Source organism: Mesoplodon mirus (assembly GCF_964341445.2).
Source record: "Mesoplodon mirus genome assembly, chromosome: 17".
Classification (NCBI taxonomy): Eukaryota; Metazoa; Chordata; class Mammalia; order Artiodactyla; family Ziphiidae; genus Mesoplodon; species Mesoplodon mirus.
In genome coordinates, this window is record NC_138993.1 from 24,702,171 (window position 1) to 24,724,665 (window position 22,495).

Sequence of the window (22,495 nt, forward strand, 5' to 3'; positions counted from 1 at the left end):
TAAGGGCATGCAAATCAATGTTCAAGAGTCAACTGTATTTAAAAATTATTCTCCTGGTTTGGACAGCTCTGGGTCCCAATACTTGAAGTTCAAAACTTGCTCTTGGCTTAGGAAAGAATGGAGGAATGAGAACTCCTATGGGATTTTACATCTGCTATATTTTGTGAGTAAAAAGAAAAGAAAGTGAGAAATTAAATAAGATAGCCCATGTGAAAGCATTTATAAATGCAAGTATATGGTATTATGATTGTTATAAGTGTCATGCTAGTCAGTAAAATGAGAAGAGGCATATCAAGATGTGGAATATTTGAATTGAAAATCTGTATTTTGGAAGAACTTTAGCTTTTCTACTTTTTGCTAACTACACAAATGTCTTAACTCAGATAACTATTTTTTGTAGGGTCCAGCACTTATAAACATACAGGAGTATCCGATAGAAAGACATGAAGGAAGATCCCAAACCTTTACTGAAGAATGTGCCTCCTGGAAGTTACCATTGGGTGAAATTAACTTAATCTGCGACATCGCTACATCACATGGTATGTCAGTTTATTCTTTTGATTTTTCCTTCCTGCACTGATTTTTTTAAAAGCAGGATCAAAATAATCTCTAGACATCAAGAAGTCTATGATAGACTCAGTAACTGTGTCATTCTTGGATTGGATGGCAATTATGTGTAATTTAGAACTGATTTCCTATAACAACCTAACAAAATACTATTGTGAAATCCACATAAGCACTGCTGAGTTTATATGCATAGGTCTGTTTCTCATTACAATTGTCGCGCAAAGTAAAACACACCCAGGCGTGTGCTAAAAATAGAAGAGGGAAAGAAAAGGGAAAAACATTGGATTTTTTTGGCTCGAATTCCAGTTTGGTGATTGCATGAACCTTGAAAGCAGGACTGGAGGATTTGCAGTCATTAAACCTCTCATTGTAAAGTATGGCAAATAAAGGATGTGAATTTTTGGCATCTACGTCTCTGGATTGTTGCCATTACCTACTGATTCATGCAGTGTGCCCTGGGTACTTTTTGGCAGAAGTTTTCAATTGATGGCAGTTACTAAGGTGATATAAACAGAAGTGATGGCAGGGGAAAGGGAGAAATTCTCTAACTTGTCTACAATGGAGGTTATTCAGGCAAAAATTCAGAAGCAAGTTTTTGTTCATGTAAGTTCTGTGGATGTTTTCTCCAACATCAGCTATGTTGAGTAAAAATATGTGCTTTTAAAATGTACAGGGTTTTTGTTGGTAACAGATTGGTGTTCCTATTAAGATATTTTACATTCTCTAGTAGAGAATAAGTATGAATCTTACGGATAAAATTTGAACTTTGCCCTTGTCTCATATTTAGAGATTATAAGTAAGTATGCTGTGAGCCTCTGCCCCATGCCAGTGACAAGTGTCATTAAACCATGTCACAGCCTCACAGTTCTCAACACAGCATTCCAGGCAGCCAGCCACCATGAGCCAGTCAGAATTGGTCCTTAAAAATGAACTCATTTGCTGTCCCTCACATAATTTAACCCTCTATTTTAGTGTTGTCCACATTTGCAAACTAGGTTTTTGTGTTGTTTTTTATTTCTTTGTTTTTTTACCTATTCTGTATTGGTGAGAGAAAAGAACATTTTCTTGGGGTAGCATCAGGGTTAAATATACATATATGTGTGTGTGTGTGTGTGTGTGTGTATATATCTATATATATTTGAGCCAAAGACCAAACAGCACTTAATGCCTGCAATTAAAGAGAACAATTGTAAGTTCGTGAAGTACCTTTCTATTTATCTTTTTCTTTTTACATTTCTATTAATACTGTTATTATATTCCCTGGTCCCTATACTGTGTACAAAGGTGCTCAATAAATGTTGAATTGAACTTATTTGTGCTGATAGTAGAAGCATTAAAAAGATTCTTAAATTATAAGTTGTGTGATTCTATCTGATATTTAGAACTGTAGCGCGCACACACACACACACACACACACAGTTCACATTGTCTCCTAAATAATATGTCTTCTTCTGCCCTTCCGTTGATTTGTGTTTCTTATCAATGTTAGCTTATTTAAATTTACCATATCTTTATATATATTTAAGTTTTCTATATCTTTATATATATTTGGTCTTTATGTGTAGACATGACATATGCATGCACACACACATACACTATATCTTTTTTCCAGATTTTCATATCTTGTGTCTTAGTTTTGGATTCAGAAAATATGACCACTGTAAATAGATACCTGGATGATGAGTGATGTTAATAGCGTTTATTATACAGAAGCAGCTTAATCCCTTGCTTCAGGGTTCCCAGAAATAGAGATTATGGGAAACATAGTCCAAAGCCTGGCTTCTCTAAGGGAAGCCCTGAAACCAACAGCAGTGACATCTTCTGGGCGCTTGTTGGAAAAGCAGAGTCTGAAACCCCACCTCAGACCCACTGAATCAGAATCTGCATTTTCATTAGATCCCCAGGTGATGCATATGCACTTGAAACTTGAAGAAGCACTGAAATAGAATTCAAAAAATGGACCTAGTCAAGTACTAGTTTGAAAAGACAGAGATTTTTTAATAATGAATACACAAATATGAAAAAAGATAATTTGGAAAATAAGATCCATAGAGCTAAGAACAAAAAATGGGATTACTTATTTACTAGAAAAACCTAAAGATCTAGTAACTAGCTGGAAAATGCCAGATTAGCACATAGAAGATGTTGACCAGCTGTTGTCTATCTGAGCCAATAATAAAATAAGAGGGAACAGACTTTTATTGAGGCATAAAATACTTTCATACAAGGAAGAATTCCCTGACATTGAGGAGTGTTAAATATTTAATGGTGTTAGCATGAGATGTTATAGAATTCTTAGGGGACCAGATACTTACTTCCAGGAATAGGTAGGTGTGGCCCAATGTACATTAACAGCAGGTGCAAAATTGCTCCTCAAAGTGCTCTTCAACCTAATCAATCCATTTGCAAATCATCTGCTGAGCTCTGATTGTGTGCTGTCTCACGATTCAGTTTTCACTGGACCTTTTGACCAGTCAGAAAATCTATTGCAGACCATGGAATTAACACTTTTTTGTCTTTTCAGAAAATGAGGAAAATACTCTCTATGTAGTTGCATGCAATCCCGTTTCCTTATACTTTATGAATATGACTGGGAAAAGCGGCTACTTTGTGGACCTTTTTGACATCTTCCCAAGAGCAGCCAGTGGAGCCTGGCACCCATTTGTGACAGTGGCACCGCTGGGAAATCCCCTCAAGGGTCAAGTGATTCTCCATGAGCAGCAGGTAATGACATGGTCTAATTATGCCCAGGGTAACTGATGCAAAGGAGAAGGCAAGAGTGTTTTTCAACCTATAACTAAAAATAGGTGCTTTCATAAAGATTGAGGACAGGCGCTGAAGGACGGGATCAGGAGTTGTATTTTATCAGTACCACAAGGCAGGCTAATATCCTCCTCTCTGTAGAGACTTCTCAACCTCAGCACTAATGACATTTGAGGCTAGATAATTCTTTGTTGTGAAGCTTACATTCTCATTGGGGAGATAGACAACAAACAAGTAAGCCAACAAATAAATACCAATTTCAAGTAGTGATAGGTGCTGTATAAAAATAAGGTAAGGTCCTAAGGAATGATGGGGGTAGGATAGGAGGAGATGAAAGGGTAAACAGTACTCAAAAGGGTGCTGAGATATCTCCCCTTAGGAGATGACATTTTACCCGAAACCTGAATGGCATTCTTTATGTGGAGATAGCCATGTAAATATACTGAATGGAATTGTCTTAGTCTGTTTGGGCTGCTGTAACACAAGTACCGTAGACTAGGTAGCTTATGAACAGAAGAAACTTATTTCTCACAGTTCTGCAGCCTGGGAAGTCCAAGATCAAGGCGCTTGCATATTCAGTGTCTGGTGAGAACCCACTTCCTAGACAGCTGTCTTTTCATGGTAGCCTCACATGGCAGTAGGAGCAGGGATCTCTTTCGTGTCTCTTTTATAAGGGCACTAATCCCATTCGTGAAGACTCCACCTCCATGACCTAATCATCTCCATAGTCCCCATTTCCTAATACATTGGGGCTTAGGACTTCAGCTTACAAATTTTGGGAGGGCATCAGGCCATTGCAGGAATACACTGAAATTCTTTAGTATCTAATGATGCTCAAGTTCCAACCATCACTACTATTTTAAGACAACACTAATGAAAAGTACAGATGCCCAGAGTCAGGCTAAAAGTAATTCCAAACAGAAGATATAGATCAAAAGACAGTCTGTGTTTCAATTAATGAGAATTCTCCAGGTCTAAGTTAATCTGTACTATCCAATAGAAAGGAGTACAATGTTTTTGCAGACCTATTACCCACCTAGTATGTACCAAATAGTACACTAAGCATATTATTCATTCATCAGATATGTATCATGTGCCTACTATTAGGGATACTGCCATGAACAAAACAACAAAAATCCTTGTTCTCAAAAGCTTTCGTTCTGGTGCAAAAGGTAGACAATAAGCAAAGTAATTAATTACATCTTAAGTCAGAAGATGAGAAGCAAGGGAGGGTAAAATAGAAGGCTGGGAGGAAGGTTGCCTTTAAAACAGGGTGGGCGGGCAGGGATTGCCTAACTGAGAAAGTGATATTTAAGCAAAGCTCTGATAGAGGTGAGGGAGAGAAGAGATATCAGGAATAAGAGAGTTCTAGGCAAAGGAATTATAAGTTCAAAGGCCCAGAGGCTGGAACATGGCTCTCCATCTTTAAAGAAGCGTGGTGGGGAAGACTGAATGAGGGGGAGGGTATAAGGAGGTGAGGTCAAAGAGGTCACTCAGTGGGTTGGGTCAGGGTCGTGGTGGAAGGGTGGGGAAGCAGATGTGTAGAGCCTTGTAAATCATTCTAACGTTCTGCAGCCTGACTGTGAGGAAAGGGGAAGGTCTTAGAGGGTTTCAAGCAGAGGAGAAGCAAGATCTGACATATTTTTAAAGGATTTCTCCAGCTCCTCTTTGGTGAATAGTCTTTAGGTACTAAGGCAGAATGAAGGAGATTAATGAAGTGATTTTTACAACGATCCAAGCAAGAGATCATTGCAGTTTGGAGGAGGATGGCGGTCATAAGTAATGATGGATTCTGGATATATTTTGTAGGTGGGACCAACAGGATTTCTGAACAGATCAGATATATGAGGTGAAAGAGAGTAAACTAAGATCAACTTTAAGATGTAGGGCCTGAGCAACTGAAAGGATAGACCTGCCATGAACTGAGATGAGGAAGGAATTGATTTGGAGGGGGAGATTAGATGTGTGATTAAATTCGAGATGCCTATAACATATCCAAGTAGATGATTCTGGTGTTTAACGGAGAAGTCAGAACAGGAAACATACATTGGGCATCATTGGCATATAAATGTTATTTAAAGTCATGAAACTGAAAGAGATCACTAAGGGAATGAATGTGGGTGGAAAAGAGAAGTCTGAGGACTAAGCCCTGGGGCAATGAAATATTAAGAAATGAGAGAGGGTGAGGAGGAATCAACCAAGGGGAACTGAAAATGAGTGCCCAGTGAAGTAGATGGTTACACCAGGGTGTGGTATCCCAGAAGGCAAGTGATGAATATCTCAAGGAGGAGGATCAATTATTAAATGCTGACAAATGTGCCAAGGAAAAGATTACATACATTATTCCGTGTTATTCTTCCACAGGCCCAGTGAGGTAGCTTTAGCAATATTTACATGTGAGAAAACTGAGTCTCAGTAAGTTTAAATAATTTGCCCAGTAAATACATGGTAGAACTGAGGTTCAAACCAAATTGGATTGATGTCACCAGAATTAAACTTCATCCATACTGTCGCTCACTGCAGAAACGTGGGGAAAAGAATAGTCTGAAAATTTTTTTAAGTATTCATAATAGGAAAATATGGAAAAAATGTAATGTTGTTACTTGTTAAGTATTTAAACACACTATGAGAGTAAAGCGTTACCTACAAACAGTACTTTTAGACTGTTTCTAATCAAGAATAAAAAATTGCATAAGTGATACAGCAGTATTTCGTTGAGTAAATAAGTCAACTTTAACTTCAGGCTTTGCCTAAATAATTATCATAAATTCTGAGTTAGTAAAACTTTTTCTGGTTTTCACAATTTTTTTCAATATGGCTTTCTCCTAGAAGCAGAATTTATCAATATCCAGCTATTGCTTATAAAGGTTTGTGTCCATCACATTGGAATAAGGGTTTTACTTTATAGATTTCCAACAAAATACCAATGCCATTGAATTGAATTCTACAGCCAGAAGAATCTGTCATAAAAAGCACATATCTTGGTGATTTTTGATTCAGGAAACCAATCAAATTTAAATACGAGTCTACATTTGAAGTATTTATTCAAACAATCTTGCCAGATTTTCAGCTATCAGATAAACTGTCAAATTTACATATACCAATTCTTTAAAAGTACAAGATTTTCAGGTTCTCAGGAAGTATTTTATTTTCTCAAAAGATCCAGTTATCTGGCAACATTGCTGACCAATACGCTGCTCACTTATAAGGACTTTCATCAAAGAAAATCTGTTTTTCAATGTAAAGATGTGCTTGACTTGCACAGCCCGCACTTTCCCTCCTGGCATTCTTGCATGCTACCTGGCTTATCCCTTGGACCAGTTTCAACAGTTTTCCAGAAGGGTACCTCAATGCCCTGAGCAGGCACGCACAGCTTATCAGGATACTTTCGCTACCTGTACTCTGAACTGCCTCTTCTTTTCCCAGAGAGGATGTATCAGCTGTCGGTTTTATATTATGTCCCTGCTAGGATATAAGACCTCCTTAATTCCAAATGAACAGCATGTAACTGTAAAATTTAACAAATGATAAATAATTGTAATCGAATAAAAAATGTGTGCACTGCCATCAGTTCCTTCTCCCCCATTCTGCCCTGACAATGGAGCTAAAATATTGTAGAGAAGTACTTCCATTAATTCATCTCTCCCTTGTCTTTATAAAGCTTGGCAACGGATACATTTCCCTGGTTAGTTTAAGAAGTTGTTCAAAAATTCCTGGCTAAAATAAAATCTTAAGTGAGGAAAGGGAAATTTTGCCATGCCTAAAAATAAAGCCTCCTCCCCCCACCCGCCCCATGAGATTACTTATTACATCTGTACAAAGTTTAGAACTTCAGACTTTAGGACATTGAGGTCATCCAGAGGTTACTTTTCTCCCAGTCAAATACAAACATAATAAAATTGCTCACTCGCTTCTCCTCCCTGCCCCCCTTAAAGGAGAGCCAAAACCACAGTTACATGTACTCATGTGTGATGCAGAATTCTATTTTTGGACTCAGACAGAATATATCATTAGTCATTTACAGAAGGAAACCATTAACATCTAAAAGGATGGAGCAACAGAACTCCTTCATGTTGCCAATTGCTTCTAGAACTAATTCTAAATACAGCAGCGGCTGGAAATATATATATGTGTGTGTATATAAACATATATATATATATATATATATGTTTTCTGTTACTTAGGAAGATACAGTTTTTCAGTTCACTTATGCAAAGTTATGAGTATATAAGTATTAGACCCTAAAAGGGAAGAAAAATGCAAAACCATACTCATTTTTCTGTGTAATCATATCTGTTTAATCATCTGCTTATTCTTCTACTTAATCATATTTTGGGATCAAACATTATTTTTAGGACTTTCTGTTGCTTAGAAAAGTTAATATTACCCCAAATTGCTTAAGTGCTAACAATTCATGTTAATGTTGTACATATTTATCATAAGAGAGAGTTTCTCCTTTAAAAAAAGCTTACTCAAAAAAGATTTAATCTAGAATAGAGACTGTAAATTTTTAACTTATTAATACATTTTCTTAAGGAAAACTTTAAGGGTTTTCCTTAAGGTTTTCATCATTTTCAAACTTTCAAATGCCAGAAATGGTGCTTCTTATATGACATGTTGATTTTAAAAAGAATATTACTAACACACATTCTTAATGGAGAGTTGCATATTATACAGAATGATGCATTCTAAGAGTGTTTATGGAAAAATTTAAGCATTGTCAATATGCTTGGTAGAATTTTTTAATACAGCCAAGATTCAGAGTATATGGAATAAAGGAGACTTTGGAACAAATACTACTTTAATTCTTGAGCACTTCAGTAAAATTGACTAGTAAAATAAATTGAAACCACACTATGAGGTCTCAGATTTGCAGATGAATCATTACTCTACTTACATTTCTTTTTATTTCTCTCTAACTGGATCAAGTAATAAAGGGCAAGGGTCATGGTTAATTCATCATTGTATTCTCCTTTGTGCTTTAAATATAAGCTGTTCAATAAATGTTATGGAACAAATGAACAGACTTTTCATGTTTTGTATATATTTTGCAAAATATGTATTAATTCTTCAGGTGCTTTGTGATTTTATTTTCCCCAAAGAAAGTTCTTGAAATGAAAAGTTCATAAGGATTAGGATAACTGAAGGGGCCCCAAATTTAAAACAAAACAAAATAAATAAGACAAAATAAACAAAAACAAGAAAGAAAGAAAAGACAATTGCATAACAAGGCCTGACAAACAACTTTCTGGTGCCTTTTTGTAAACCTGTTAGTCTAATCTTCAAATGTCTTTAAATTTTAATGAAAAAAGCCCACTTCTTGGCATCTCTTTAAAATATTTAATCTTTTTTGGCTTTCTCAATTTTAAATTCTTATTTCATGTGTTTCTGTTCACTTATTTTAATGCCTAAGGTTAATTTAAAAAAAATTTTTTTTCTTGAAAAAGTCCTCCTAATTACTGAGGGATTATTACTTCATTTGCATAACTGTGATTAATGCTGCTGGAGCAATCTCTTGTCTGTAGTTATTACAGCACCAGCTATGAAAGTTCTCAAGCTTAGTGAATGTCAAGATGAAGCACTCATTACTAGCTAGGTTCTTGGGGTTCTTGATATTTTCTTGCTAACCCATCTTTATAACAGGTACATATTTTCTGAGTTGAACCTGGCTTTGTGAAAAGAATAAATGAGATTCAGTTCTGCACAGTGTAAGAGAGTTTTTAACAGAACATTCTTTAAGTGTAATTTTGATAAAAGTAAATGGGCTTTTAAAATTATCAATTCTCTTAATTTCCTCATTTGTATGTAATAAAACAGAAATCATGGTTAAGCTAGCCTATATTTACAAGGTGATGGTTTTAAGATAAAGTCTTCAAAGAGAAGATTCTGCATTACATAATTAGAAATATCTTCATTAAACCATCTAATACTTTAAATTCTGTATTAGGGAAAAACATTTAGTGTCTTCATGGTGTCTCTTAAATATTTCAATATTGTCATCTTCCCTTTGGTTTAGTTATCGCTATTCCCTTTATTCCCAGGCTGCCAAGAGGCTGCTGCTAAATAAATAAATAAATAAACAAGGAAACAAACAAACAAACAAGGAAACAAACAAACTGTTCTCTTTATTTCCAGAGCAATGTCATCCTGTTGTTGGATACCACTAGCCAAGCCCTTCATCGTCTCATCTTACCTTCAGAAGAGTTTACACTTAAGAAAACTTCCTGGTGGAGCAAGGAGGAAGCTGTAAGAAATACCCAACTTGTCCAGCAAATTGCCAAGGATTTTCCATAGCTTTCTAACTGTAAAAATGCGTGCCTGCCCATCCCTTGTAGTGCCTTTTGTTTGCTATAATGCACAAGAGAATTCTCTTATTATGCACTTGTAAATTTTAATATGATACAAATAGGTAGACATAGATACATATATAATTCAATATCAATGGCTTCTTTTTGTATCCATCACAGTCACATGAAGACTTGTCAGGATGCAACTCACAATAATAGGACATCATGAGCCATTTGAGTGTGGTATTCATGACAAATCCCTAACATGAACTTTAATAGTCACTTTAATAGTTTTCCAGTTATGAGTTTATGTTTGGATTTATGTAATGAACCTATGAGTGCAACAGCTGATTGTATTTACTAGATAAATAAACGTTTTAGCTTATTAACTAAATTAAACTAGTAAACATTTTGGCTAACCAACAAGAATTTTTTCTGCCATTTAGAAAAAGGTAATGGATATAAAATAAGGCTTACCCTCTGCCCTGCACGACAGCGTACTTAGGTCTTAAAAGACCACAAAGGAAAGAGATAAATATAAATATTTATCATAAATATATCCAAATCTAAGAAACAAAATATTTCCTACGTATTTATGCTATGGTACAAATTCCACAGTTAATCACCAGATAGCATGTTTATTTCTAACCAGTATTTGGCATTTTTTTAAATATGCTTTTTAAAAAATATTTATTTACTTATTTAGTTGGTTGTGCTGGGTGTTAGTTGTGGCAGGCGGGCTCTTAGTTGCGGTATGCGGGCTCTTAGTTGCAGTATGTGGGATCTAGTTCCCTGACCAGGGATCGAACCTGGGCCCCCTGCATTGGGAGCGTGGAGTTTTAACCACTGGACCACCAGGGAAGTCCCCTAAAACATTATTCTAAAGATGTTTTAGTACGCAGTTCACAATTAATTTTGAAATATATTTTAATCTATGTTACCGTAAGAGTCTTGGAGTAGATAAAGAGGTAGCTTCTCGGACAATTACATGTTTTACACTTTGAAGAAATTTATTCAAGGAAAAGCAGCTGAATAGACATGAATGCATCTGACACATTTAAAGTGAATATTTTGTTTTGTTTTGTCTTTAGGAAACTTACAAAATGTGTAAAGAATTTGCGCACAAAAACTGGCTAGTATTCTACAAAGAAAAAGGGTGAGCTCTTTGTTGTAGATTTAATCTGGGATCCTTATTGTGTCCATTCTATTTCCTCCTTTAATTATGCTTGTCTATTGTAAAGCTAATGTAATAAAATTAGAAATATTTTATTCTAAAAGTATCTTATCCCACATTGCAGAACACTGAAAAACAGACATAAGAAAAGACACTGCCCATACTTCTGGATCCAACCACTACTAGCATGGCCGCTCTCACTTCTCATTTTTAGTTCTTATGCATACCTTTATATAGCTTAGAGTTTTATATATCTATTTTCTCAATTAACATTTTTCTATGTTATTATCTAGTCTTAAAAATATTGTTTTTAGGGTTGTATGATGTATCATGAAATGACTGTGCCATGGTTACTCAACCAATATCTTCACCATTTCCTTTTAGAGAGTTTTCTTTCTTTTTTTTTTTCAGGAACACCCTGGCTGTGCTGGATGTTCTAGAAGGGCGAACTCACACCATCTCACTTCCCATCAGCCTCCAGACGGTTTTTCTCGTAGCAGAAGACAAATGGCTTCTGGTGGAGAGCAAAACACATCAGTGGGTAGATCTACATAGCACCTCATGGAGTGTGCTCAGTTAGCCAGCATCCTTACAGCTCTGTCTTCCTGTGTCTGTCTTTTAACAATTTCTGTATTTGGCAGCATCTCTGTAGGTGAAACTTCGAAGAAGAGGGGACAGGAAAATCTAAATAAATTAAATGTAACTTCGCAGAGTAATTATAAAAGTGTTTCAGAAGATTACCTTGAAATTAACAGTGAAAACGTAATGACTTTTACAACTGATCCGTATTTCTTTAGGATTTTTCCTGTTAGCACACTGAGAATTCACTGTATTCTTGCCAAACTAGAGATACTTCAAAATAGATTTTTAGTTTATCCTCTCTTCAAAGGGCCACAGTCTCCATCCAAATGCTGTTGCTTTTTTGTAACTTCACAGAATCCACCCCTTAGAAGTTTCTTCTTCGTTTTATCTCATGTGCTCTTATTTGGTTATGTTTATGTTTGTGTTGCCTCTTCCATTGCACCGTATACTTCTTGATGAAAAGGACATTATGTACACTCGGCATAAGTGGGGTGCACAGTAAATTTTTTTTTTTTCGGTATGCGGGCCTCTCACTGTTGTGGCCTCTCCCGTTGCGGAGCACAGGCTCCGGACGCGCAGGCCCAGCGGCCATGGCTCACGGGCCCAGCCGCTCTGCGGCATATGGGATCTTCCTGGACTGGGGCACAAACCCGTGTCCCCTGCATCAGCAGGCAGACTCTCAACCACTGCGCCACCAGGGAAGCCCTGCACAGTAAATTTTGAGTCACCCTCCCTCATGCATTACATCTACTGGATTCATGCAGATTCTCTGCCCCTCTGCTGACAAGCAGAAATGACCTGCTGCAAAAGATTCCTGCCTATTTATATATTCCTATATTAGAAATCTTACAGACAAGTAGATCAAGGGGATTACAGCAGGGAGGGCTTCTGTCCCTTAGCTGGTCACAAATCAGAGGTTGGCCTCCCTCTTACTTGCTGATCAGTCATATTAACAGCAGGCTCCATGATAGTACGGATGTGTCTCTTTAGAGTCGCTTTTCCTTTTTTTTTATGGCCCTTCCTCTTACAGGAAATATTGGATTTTCAGTTCACATTTATTACTGCATTGTTATTATGCACTGCTCTTATACAGTGTTAAGAAGTTATTTTTTAAATTCATGATGAAACTCTGAAACTGCAAATTATACTCAGAATATAAAAAGGGGGCTTTGGGGCTTCTCTGGTGGCGCAGTGGTTGAGGGTCCGCCTGCCGATGCAGGGGACACGGGTTCGTGCCCCGGTCCGGGAAGATCCCATATGCCACGGAGCAGCTGGGCCCGTGAGCCATGGCCAATGAGCCTGCGCGTCCAGAGCCTGTGCTCCGCAACGGGAGAGGCCACAACAGTGAGAGGCCCGCGTACTGCAAAAAAGGAGGCTTTGGCTGGGGGTGGGTAGGGTATGGCAACTCTGATTTTTCCTAGTCTGGCCTCATAGTTATTAGAAAAAGAAAGACTTTTCACTTAGATGATTTGTTTGTTTACAGGAAATATCTTTTAACTAAGCCTGCGCACATCGAATCTGAGGACAGTAGAGTTTGCCAGTTGTATGTGCTGAAAGAGGAGCTGCCTAGCACAGGGTTTGGAGTCACACAAGGTAAATACTATATTCTGTGTGTTTGTGGCTGTATAGGTGCATGCCTGCATACACACTGTCCTCTAGAATCATTTAAGGACAATAATATCAACATGTTAACTTTATACCAAAAAAGAAATCTTAGTCACTACACTAGAAACAGTAAGAATCTATCATCTTTTAAATTCTGTCTTTGAATTTTTTAAACTAACAAGTCAGAATGTTTACATATATGTAGGTTCCAAGTCTATTTTAGGATTGCATCATTTCTTTTTTACACAGACCATCAGTATTTCTACTTTATTCATCACAGTTTTGGGGGGGGGTGAAAAGTAATTACGAAAAAAATTCTAAAATATACCATTGCTAAGACTGGTTTGGGCCAGTTTCACCTCTTTCTGCAGAGTGCTATTATATTAATCTTGATTGCTGATAAAAATTTGAATTCTTGAATAAATACTTGAAATCACTTTGAGAAGATGCCATGATTGTGAAAACTGAGTTTTCTCAGACAAAAAGCCATGAGTGTAAGTGAAAGCGTTTTCTCTTTTTTGATTTTTGCTTTTCTGTTTGAGTTGGTGAGAATGAAATCTTGCAAAAATTAATTCCTGGAGCATTTTAGGGGCATATGGTGTTTAACGTTTCTCTGACACTTTTTAGAAACAGACTTCAGCATACCTCATAAAATTTCAAGTCATCAACTATCATCTGAAAATCTGAGTTCAGCTGTGGGACAAAAGATTGCCTCTCCTAACCGAATTCTCTCAGATGAGAATAGTTATGCCACAGTCGTTGTTGGTTTCCCAGATCTCATGGTAAGCATAAATTTCTTAAATGATTGAATAACTATTTCTTCCCCCCATTTTGGCCTATACTCTATAAGCCTATCTGAGGGGTAATTAAAAACGTAATGATTTTCTGGTAAACATTTCAGGTCAACCTTCTGTTTTCCAGACCAGTCATTAAAAAATTCATTCTATATGGTTTCATTGCTTGTTAAAAATTAACATATACATTGTAGTGCAATTATATAATTTAGTAAAGGAAAACCAGTATTCTCCATACATGGGAGTTCATGTGACAGGTAAATACTTACCCTACTGACAGTGATTTTATATCATGCTGTCTTATTGTGTGCTCATGTCATCTGTCAAGAGGGACAATTTGAGACTAACAAAATAATATTTCTTCTAGAATTTTTTAAAGTGAAATATGTTGGAGTCTCATTACTGTAGGTTAAATTTTTCAATGCTCATGAACACCAATTCACTTTCCACTGAGTTTTGCTCTGATTTATATCTTTGCTGCATCCAGATTATACTATAAATGCTGGTGGTCTCAATTTAATTTGCTTTTAAATGGATCCTTCTGCTGTTATTTACTATTATCTGTAAAGAAGGGGCTATTCATTATTGACTTTAGGTGAAACTAGGTACCATCTTCCCCTGATGGAAATGTGAGAACATGAAATATAAAGGTTATTTCAGCCCAAGTTGCCATCTAATAACCTTAGATGTAACTCCATGTGTTTTGATTAAACATTTAATTTTCATAATTTCCTTTGTAGCTTTTAGGTGGGATGATAGAATCACTTAAAGATAAAAATATTGGCTCTGCTTAATAGTACACCAGTCTCACATGCCTCACAATTTTAATGTAATTAATGAATGATGAGTACTTCAGGATATAAGACTTTTGAAATCCAAAACCCGATGGATAATGTGTGGCTTAGGACTTTGCCATATGTCTTCTTAATTATTAAGTAAAAAACATTTGCTGTGGATTTTATATCTGAAAATGAAACATGTTGTTGGAATACAGCATCTATGGCAGCTTTGATTAAATGAAAGAGTTATGTTTAATATGCTTTCTACAATACTTGCTGCTATCAGTAGAGAAAATACTGGAGCTACTTTTCTGAAGGTGGAACTGTTTTAAAAATTGATCTTTTGATTGAAGAAATTAGTATAGAAATATAATGTCGCTATAAAAAGGTAAGAAAGCTGAGTATAAGGTTATGTTTGTATTGACCCTCTAGAAATCCTTTGTAGACTGTAGAACTAGTGACTTGTTAAATTAAAAGCTGCATCCCCATATTTATTACCCACCGTATCGGAGATGTTCATGAATTTTTGTTTAATGATAGATTAGATCATTCAGTTAGACAGCCTTTCAGCATTTTATGAGAGCAGTCATATTTTTTAGACCCCAACACAAGTCAGGCACTGTACTATTCTAAACCATTTCATACATGATAATTAATTTTTACAACAATTACACAAGGTTTTATAGATAAAGAAGCAAAAACAGAGAGGATATATCCCCCAGGCCCCAAAGATATTGAATAAGGGATCTGGGATTTGAGCTCAAGGGTGACTGACCCTCAAACGCATATCCTTTCTACCATATACTACAGTGCCTTTCTGACTTCATGTGAATTTCTTTTGATTCTTCACAAAACTATTAACAAAAGGGCATGTCATCTCTTATTAACTTTTTATAGCATTATCAAAGGCACCTAAATTATTATGAACTTATTATAACTTTCTTAACCTACTACCAGATGGCTACAAAAACCGACAGCAAGTATCATAGTGAATCCTCAATAGTGAAACGTTAAAAGCATTCGTTTCGATATCAAGAGTAAGACAAGGATACCCACTACCACCACTTCTACTAAACATTGTTCTGAGCATCTTAGACATGATCCATTAGAAATTTTTTTGATACCTTGACTTTCCTCAAAATTAAAAACCTCCACTCTGTAAAAGAAAGACACTGTTAAGAGAATGAAAGGACAGTCTACAGGCTGGGAGAAAATACTGGCAAATCACATTTCCAACAAAGGACTTGTATCCAAAATATATAAAGATTTCTTAAAACTCAAGAGTAAGAAAATAATCCAGTATAAAAAATGGGCAGAGCGGCCCATTATGAGGTGTCAGAGGTCAGAGGCTGAGCAGATGAGCAAGATATCTGTGGTGTGGGAAGGAGTAACCACTGGCGACGGGAATCAAGTCCAGCCAGGATGAAGATGGCACCCCATGAAGGGGCAGCCTGGTGTGGGAAGTAGGAGCCCAAGTAAGGTGAAGAGTTTGTTGATACATGCGCGTAGCTCAGTGTGGGCTATCAGGCCAAGCAGAGTGAGGAGGGCATTGGCCTGGAAGGGAAAGTTAGTGGTGGAGATGGGAGATGAGTCATATACAGTGGAACTGAGCCAAAAAGTAAGTATATGAAGGGTAATGATGTCTAGGTTTCTCACTGTTAAAGAAGGGAGTTACAGATACAGAAGGAAAGAAAACTAGAATGAGTCCTGTAGTGGTTGGATTGGAATTGTGTGTATCTGGGTGAACTCATGGTTTTCAACGTATTTAAGTAGGTATAGAAATAAAATCGGAGGTAAAATGTATTAAAAAAAATGGGCAAAAGACTTGAACAGACTGTTTACCAAAGAGGATATATGGATGGTAATTAAGTACATGAAAAGATGTTCAACATCATTAGTCATTAGGGAAATGCAAATTAAAACCATGATGAGATACTACTATTGCCAACTAGAATGGCTAAAATAAAAAAAAAATTTAAATACTGACAATACCAAGTACTGACAAGGATGTAGTGCAAATGCAACTCTCACACATGTTTATGGAAGAGCAGGGGCAAACAATAACCAAGACATTTCTGAAGAAGAACCAAGAATAAAAAGCAGAGGTACTTGCCCTACCAAATTTCAAGGCTTATTATAAAGCTTTAGTAACTAAGACCACATGGTATTGGCCTAGGGGTAGAAAAATATACAGTAGAACAGAATGGAATGCCCAGAAACAGCTGCCTGCATACATGAAACTTTTCTGATAACAGTGCTGATCAGTGGGCAAAGGTTAATGATATTTGAACAATTAGCTATCCATGGGAAAAAAAGATAAGCATGGAGCCCTGCCTCATACCACTCACAGAAAGAAACTCCTGAGGGGTTAAGGAACTAAATGTGAAAGGCAAAACTTCAAAATGTTTAACAAATACGTAGGAGAATATCTGTGATCTGGGAGTAGAGAAGGATAAATATATATGTGGTAAAAATTTAAAGTAAAGCAAGAGAAAAAAATAACACAAAATTTCAGAAGAATTAAAGTCTAGGGAATATGAAAGAGATGTGATTGAAAAGGGGCCCTCCAGGGGCTTGAGAAATACTGGTAATACTATTCCTTATGCCAGATAGTGGATGCTATAGTATAGTTATTTATTTATAGTTACTTAAATTACCTGTATTGTCATATTCCCTCTTTTTAGCTCTAATTCATTTCAAGATAAAAAATGTGTTGCATATTTTACACTTGTCTGAAAATTATGATTATTGATGAAGCAGCTATCTTCTGTACCAAAGTCAAAAAGGTTAAGGAATAATTTGATTTTCTTATATTTGTGAAATATAAGTGTACCGCTGGTATCTGCTTAAAGGACTGCATTGTAAAAGTTGTGAATATAGTTTATAATACTTCAGTGCTTGAATTTCTCTCCCTTTTTTTTTAGTCACCTAGTGAAGTTTATTCTTGGAAAAGGCCAACATCTTTGCATAAATCAAGGGTCACTGATACATTCTATGGAGGGAAGAAGAAAATTGGAACTCCAAAGCAGAGCAATTGTGTGACGCTTTTGGATACTAATCAGATAGTCAGGATTTTGCCCCCAGGAGAAATCCCTCTAAAAGATATCTACCCAAAAGGTAAGAAACTTACCAATTCCTATTTTATCAAGCTAGTCAAAGGTAGTTTGGTTTTGGTAGGGATATTTAACTTATCATTTTATGTTTATGAATATGAATAATTTTAACAGGGTTTAGTAGCTAAAAAGACCTATATGTGCTCAGAGGGGTTTCCCTAAACTTCTCATAGGAGTTTAAGACTTTTGCCTTAAACTCTTGTGTCTAAAGGCCAGGGACTTGTGCAGCCTGATTCACTTACCAGTGCTCTCAAAGTCAACTTATGTTTATTACTGCGTAACTTATGCCAGGTCCTGTGCTGATCACTTTTCCTTGTGTAAATTCATTTAGTCGTTAAATTCCCATTCTATCATTAATGTACTCTCAAGTTTATATGCAGGGAAACTGACGGAGAGGTAAAGTAACTTGCTGGGGTTCTCCCCAGCAGTGGTCAGCAGAGCCCAGATTTGCACCAAAGTCTTCCAACCCAAGGCCACAGCTACCCTTACTGAACCACACTGGCTTTCATCATAAAGGATAATTATGAAAATTTTTGATCATCGAGCCACTGATTATTATTTGCATCATAGTGGCAGTAATATTGTCCTGTGTTTACATTCATTATATTAGTGTGGACTTCATAAATATAATAGTAAACACATTATAATAATCTGTTATTGGGTTTGAAAAGTCCTGGTTATATGATAATGTTAGAATTAGTTCGTTCCAAATAAATCACCATTTCCTTAGAATGTTTTTTATGGTAGAAGAGGCAGGTGAATACACTGACAATTGCAGTGCAGTGCAATAGGCATATTCACAAGGTGATATCTAAACACAGAGGAGAAGCTTACACCCCAGGCTTGTGATTCCGAGCTGACTCTTGAAAGATGAATGGGAGGGAATCACATGAAGGAATTGTTCCAGGAAGAGAAAACCCCACGAGAAAGGTACAGAGGCATTACAGACACTCCAGGAGTTACAAGAAATTCTATACCAGAATTCAGTGCACCTTCATCCACCAGAAACCAGTGGGTCAGCCCTGATACTCCTCCCTCATCCTCCACATCATCATCAACCGCCGTGTCCTTTTGATACAACCTTAATATACCTTATATCCACCCACTTGTCTACAGTTGAGTTGCCAACATCCAAATCACCACCATCTTGAACTGGAACGCTGCAGTAGCCCTCTGACAGAGTTCCCTCTTCCATTCTTCCCCCACCCCCTATTCTCCACACATCAGACAGAGTGTTGTTATTTAAGTATTTTATTGTTCTCATTTGTTCTTATTAGGGACCAGTTACACAGAGTAAAATTCATCCTTTTTAGTGTATAGTGCTGTGAGTTTGACAAATACATACAGTTGTGTAACCATCACCATAACTGACAGAGAACAGTTCCATCTCCCCAAAAACCTCCCCTATGCCACTCTGCCATCAAGCCTTCTGCCTTCCCCTATACCCGCACTGATCTGATTTCTTTCCTTATTGATTTGCCTTTTCCAGAATGTCATATAAATGGAATCACACAGTATGTGGTCTTTTGAGTCTGGCGTCTTTCACTTAATATTAAATATTTGAGAATCATATATGTTGTGTGTTTGTTTGTTTGTTCCTTTTTTTGGCTGAGTAGTAGTCCATTGTGTGGATATACCACAGTTTGCTTATCCATTCACAAGTTGATAGATACTTGTATAGTTTCCAGTTTTGGGCAATAATTAATAAGGCTGCTATGAACATGTTTGCACAGATTTTTTTTTTTTCACATTTGTCTCAATTGCAGTTTCTTTGTTTTTTAATTAAAAAAAATTTTTTTTTTTTTCCCTTCCCTCATGCATCTCCCTCCCTCCCACCCTCCCCATCCCACCCCTCCAGGCGGTCACAAAGCACCGAGCTGATCTCCCTTTGCTCTGCGGCTGCTTCCCACTATCTATCTACCTTACATTTGGTAGTGTATATATGTCCATGCCTCTCTTTCGCTTTGTCACAGCTTACCCTTCCCCCTCCCCATATCCACAAGTCCATTCTCAAGTAGGTCTGTGTCTTTATTCCCGTTTTACCCCTAGGTCCTTCATGACTTTTTTTTTTTTTTTTTTTAATTCCGTATATATGTGTTAGCATACGGTATTTGTCTTTCTCTTTCTGACTTACTTCACTCTGTATGACAGACTCTAGGTCTATCCACCTCATTACAAATAGCTCAGTTTCATTTCTTTTTATGGCTGAGTAATATTCCATTGTATATATGTGCCACATCTTCTTTATCCATTCATCCGATGATGGACACTTAGGTTGTTTCCAGCTCCGGGCTATTGTGAATAGAGCTGCAATGAACATTTTGGTACATGTCTCTTTTTGAATTATGGTTTTCTCAGGGTATATGCCTAGTAGTGGGATTGCTGGGTCATATGGTAGTTCTATTTTTAGTTTTTTAAGGAACCTCCATACTGTTCTCCATAGCGGCTGTACCAATTCACATTCCCACCAGCAGTGCAAGACTGTTCCCTTTTCTCCACACCCTCTCCAGCATTTATTGTTTCTAGATTTCTTGATGATGGCCATTCTGACTGGTGTGAGATGATATCTCATTGTAGTTTTGATTTGCATTTCTCTAATGATTAATGATGTTGAGCATTCTTTCATGTGTTTGTTGGCAGTCTGTATATCTTCTTTGGAGAAATGCCTATTTAAGTCTTCTGCCCATTTTTGGATTGGATTGTTTGTTTTTTTGCTATTGAGCTGCATGAGCTGCTTATAAATTTTGGAGATTAATCCTTTGTCAGTTGCTTCATTTGCAAATATTTTCTCCCATTCTGAGGGTTGTCTTTTGGTCTTCTTTATGGTTTCCTTTGCTGTGCAAAAGCTTTGAAGTTTCATTAGGTCCCATGTGTTTATCTTTGTTTTTATTTCCATTTCTCTAGGAGGTGGGTCCAAAAGGATCTTGCTGTGATTTATGTCATAGAGTGTTCTACCTATGTTTTCCTCTAAGAGTTTGATAGTTTCTGGCCTTACATTTAGGTCTTTAATCCATTTTGAGCTTATTTTTGTGTATGGTGTTAGGGAATGATCTAATCTCAAACTTTTACATGTCCCTGTCCAGTTTTCCCAGCACCACTTATTGAAGAGGCTGTCCTTTCTCCACTGTACATTCCTGCCTCCTTTATCAAAGATAAGTTGGCCATATGTGCGTGGGTTTATCTCTGGGCTTTCTATCCTGATCCACTGATCTATCTTTCTGTTTTTATGCCAGTACCACGCTGTCTTGATTACTGTAGCTTTGTAGTATAGTCTGAAGTCAGGGAGCCTGATTCCTCCAGCCCCGTTTTTCGTTCTCAAGATTGCTTTGGCTATTCGGGGTCTTTTGTTTTTCCAAACAAATTTTGAAATTTTTTGTTCTAGTTCTGTGAAAAATGCCAGTGGTAGTTTGATAGGGATTGCATTGAATCTGTAGATTGCTTTGGGTAGTAGAGTCATTTTCACAATATTGATTCTTCCAATCCAGGAGCATGGTATATCTCTCCATCTATTTGTATCATCTTTAATTTCTTTCATCAGTGTCTTATAATTTTCTGCAAACAGGTCTTTTGTCTCCTTAGGTAGGTTTATTCCTAGATATTTTATTCTTTTTGTTGCAATGGTAAATGGGAGTGTTTTCTTGATTTCATTTTCAGATTTTTCATCATTAGTGTACAGGAATGCCAGAGATTTCTGTACATTAATTTTGTACCCTGCTACTTTACCAAATTCATTGATTAGCTCTAGTAGTTTTTTGGTAGCATCTTTAGGATTCTGTATGTATAGTATCATGTCATCTGCAAACAGTGACAGCTTTACTTCTTCTTTTCCAATTTGGATTCCTTTTATTTCCTTTTTTTCTCTGATTGCTGTGGCTAAAACTTCCAAAACTATGTTGAATAAGAGTGGTGAGAGTGGGCAGCCTTGTCTTGTTCCTGATCTTAGTGGAAATGGTTTCAGTTTTTCACCATTGAGGACAATGTTGGCTGTGGGTTTGTCATATATGGCCTTTATTATGTTGAGGAAAGTTCCCTCTATGCCTACTTTCTGCAGGGTTTTTATCATAAATGGGTGTTGAATTTTGTCGAAAGCTTTCTCTGCATCTATTGAGATGATCATATGGTTTTTCTCCTTCAACTTGTTAATATGGTGTATCACATTGATTGATTTGCGTATATTGAAGAATCCTTGCATTCCTGGAATAAACCCCACTTGATCATGGTGTATGATCCTTTTAATGTGCTGTTGGATTCTGTTTGCTAGTATTTTGTTGAGGATTTTTGCATCTATGTTCATCAGTGATATTGGCCTGTAGTTTTCTTTCTTTGTGACATCCTTGCCTGGTTTTGGTATCAAGGTGATGGTGGCCTCGTAGAATGAGTTTGGGAGTGTTCCTTCCTCTGATATTGTTTGGAAGAGTTTGAGAAGGATGGGTGTTAGCTCTTCTCTAAATGTTTGATAGAATTCGCCTGTGAAGCCATCTGGTCCTGGGCTTTTGTTTGATGGAAGATTTTTAATCACAGTTTCAATTTCAGTGCTTGTGATTGGTCTATTCATATTTTCTATTTCTTCCTGAGTCAGTCTTGGCAGGTTGTGCATTTCTAAGAATTTGTCCATCTCTTCCAGGTTGTCCATTTTATGGGCATAGAGTTGCTTATAGTAATCTCTCATGATCTTTTGTATTTCTGCAGTGTCAGTTGTTACTTCTCCTTTTTCATTTCTAATTCTATTGATTTGAGTCTTCTCCCTTCTTTTCTTGATGAGTCTGGCTAATGGTTTATCAATTTTGTTTATCTTCTCAAAGAACCAGCTTTTAGTTTTATTGATCTTTGC

At 36.8% G+C, this 22,495-nt stretch overlaps 1 protein-coding gene across 4 annotated transcripts in view; it reads left to right on the forward strand.

Moving 5' to 3' along the window:
• VWA8 (von Willebrand factor A domain containing 8) overlaps positions 1 to 22,495 on the forward strand; it is a 369,162-nt gene that overhangs the window by 236,016 nt on the left and 110,651 nt on the right. For all 4 annotated transcript variants that reach the window (XM_082602373.1, XM_082602374.1, XM_082602375.1 and 1 more), the window contains exons 28-35: positions 401 to 539; positions 3,092 to 3,291; positions 9,466 to 9,576; positions 10,709 to 10,773; positions 11,203 to 11,328; positions 12,857 to 12,966; positions 13,606 to 13,760; positions 17,476 to 17,668. In XM_082602373.1, the coding sequence (XP_082458499.1) occupies positions 401 to 539; positions 3,092 to 3,291; positions 9,466 to 9,576; positions 10,709 to 10,773; positions 11,203 to 11,328; positions 12,857 to 12,966; positions 13,606 to 13,760; positions 17,476 to 17,668 (1,099 nt within the window). The remainder of the gene's footprint in view (positions 1 to 400; positions 540 to 3,091; positions 3,292 to 9,465; positions 9,577 to 10,708; positions 10,774 to 11,202; positions 11,329 to 12,856; positions 12,967 to 13,605; positions 13,761 to 17,475; positions 17,669 to 22,495) is intronic.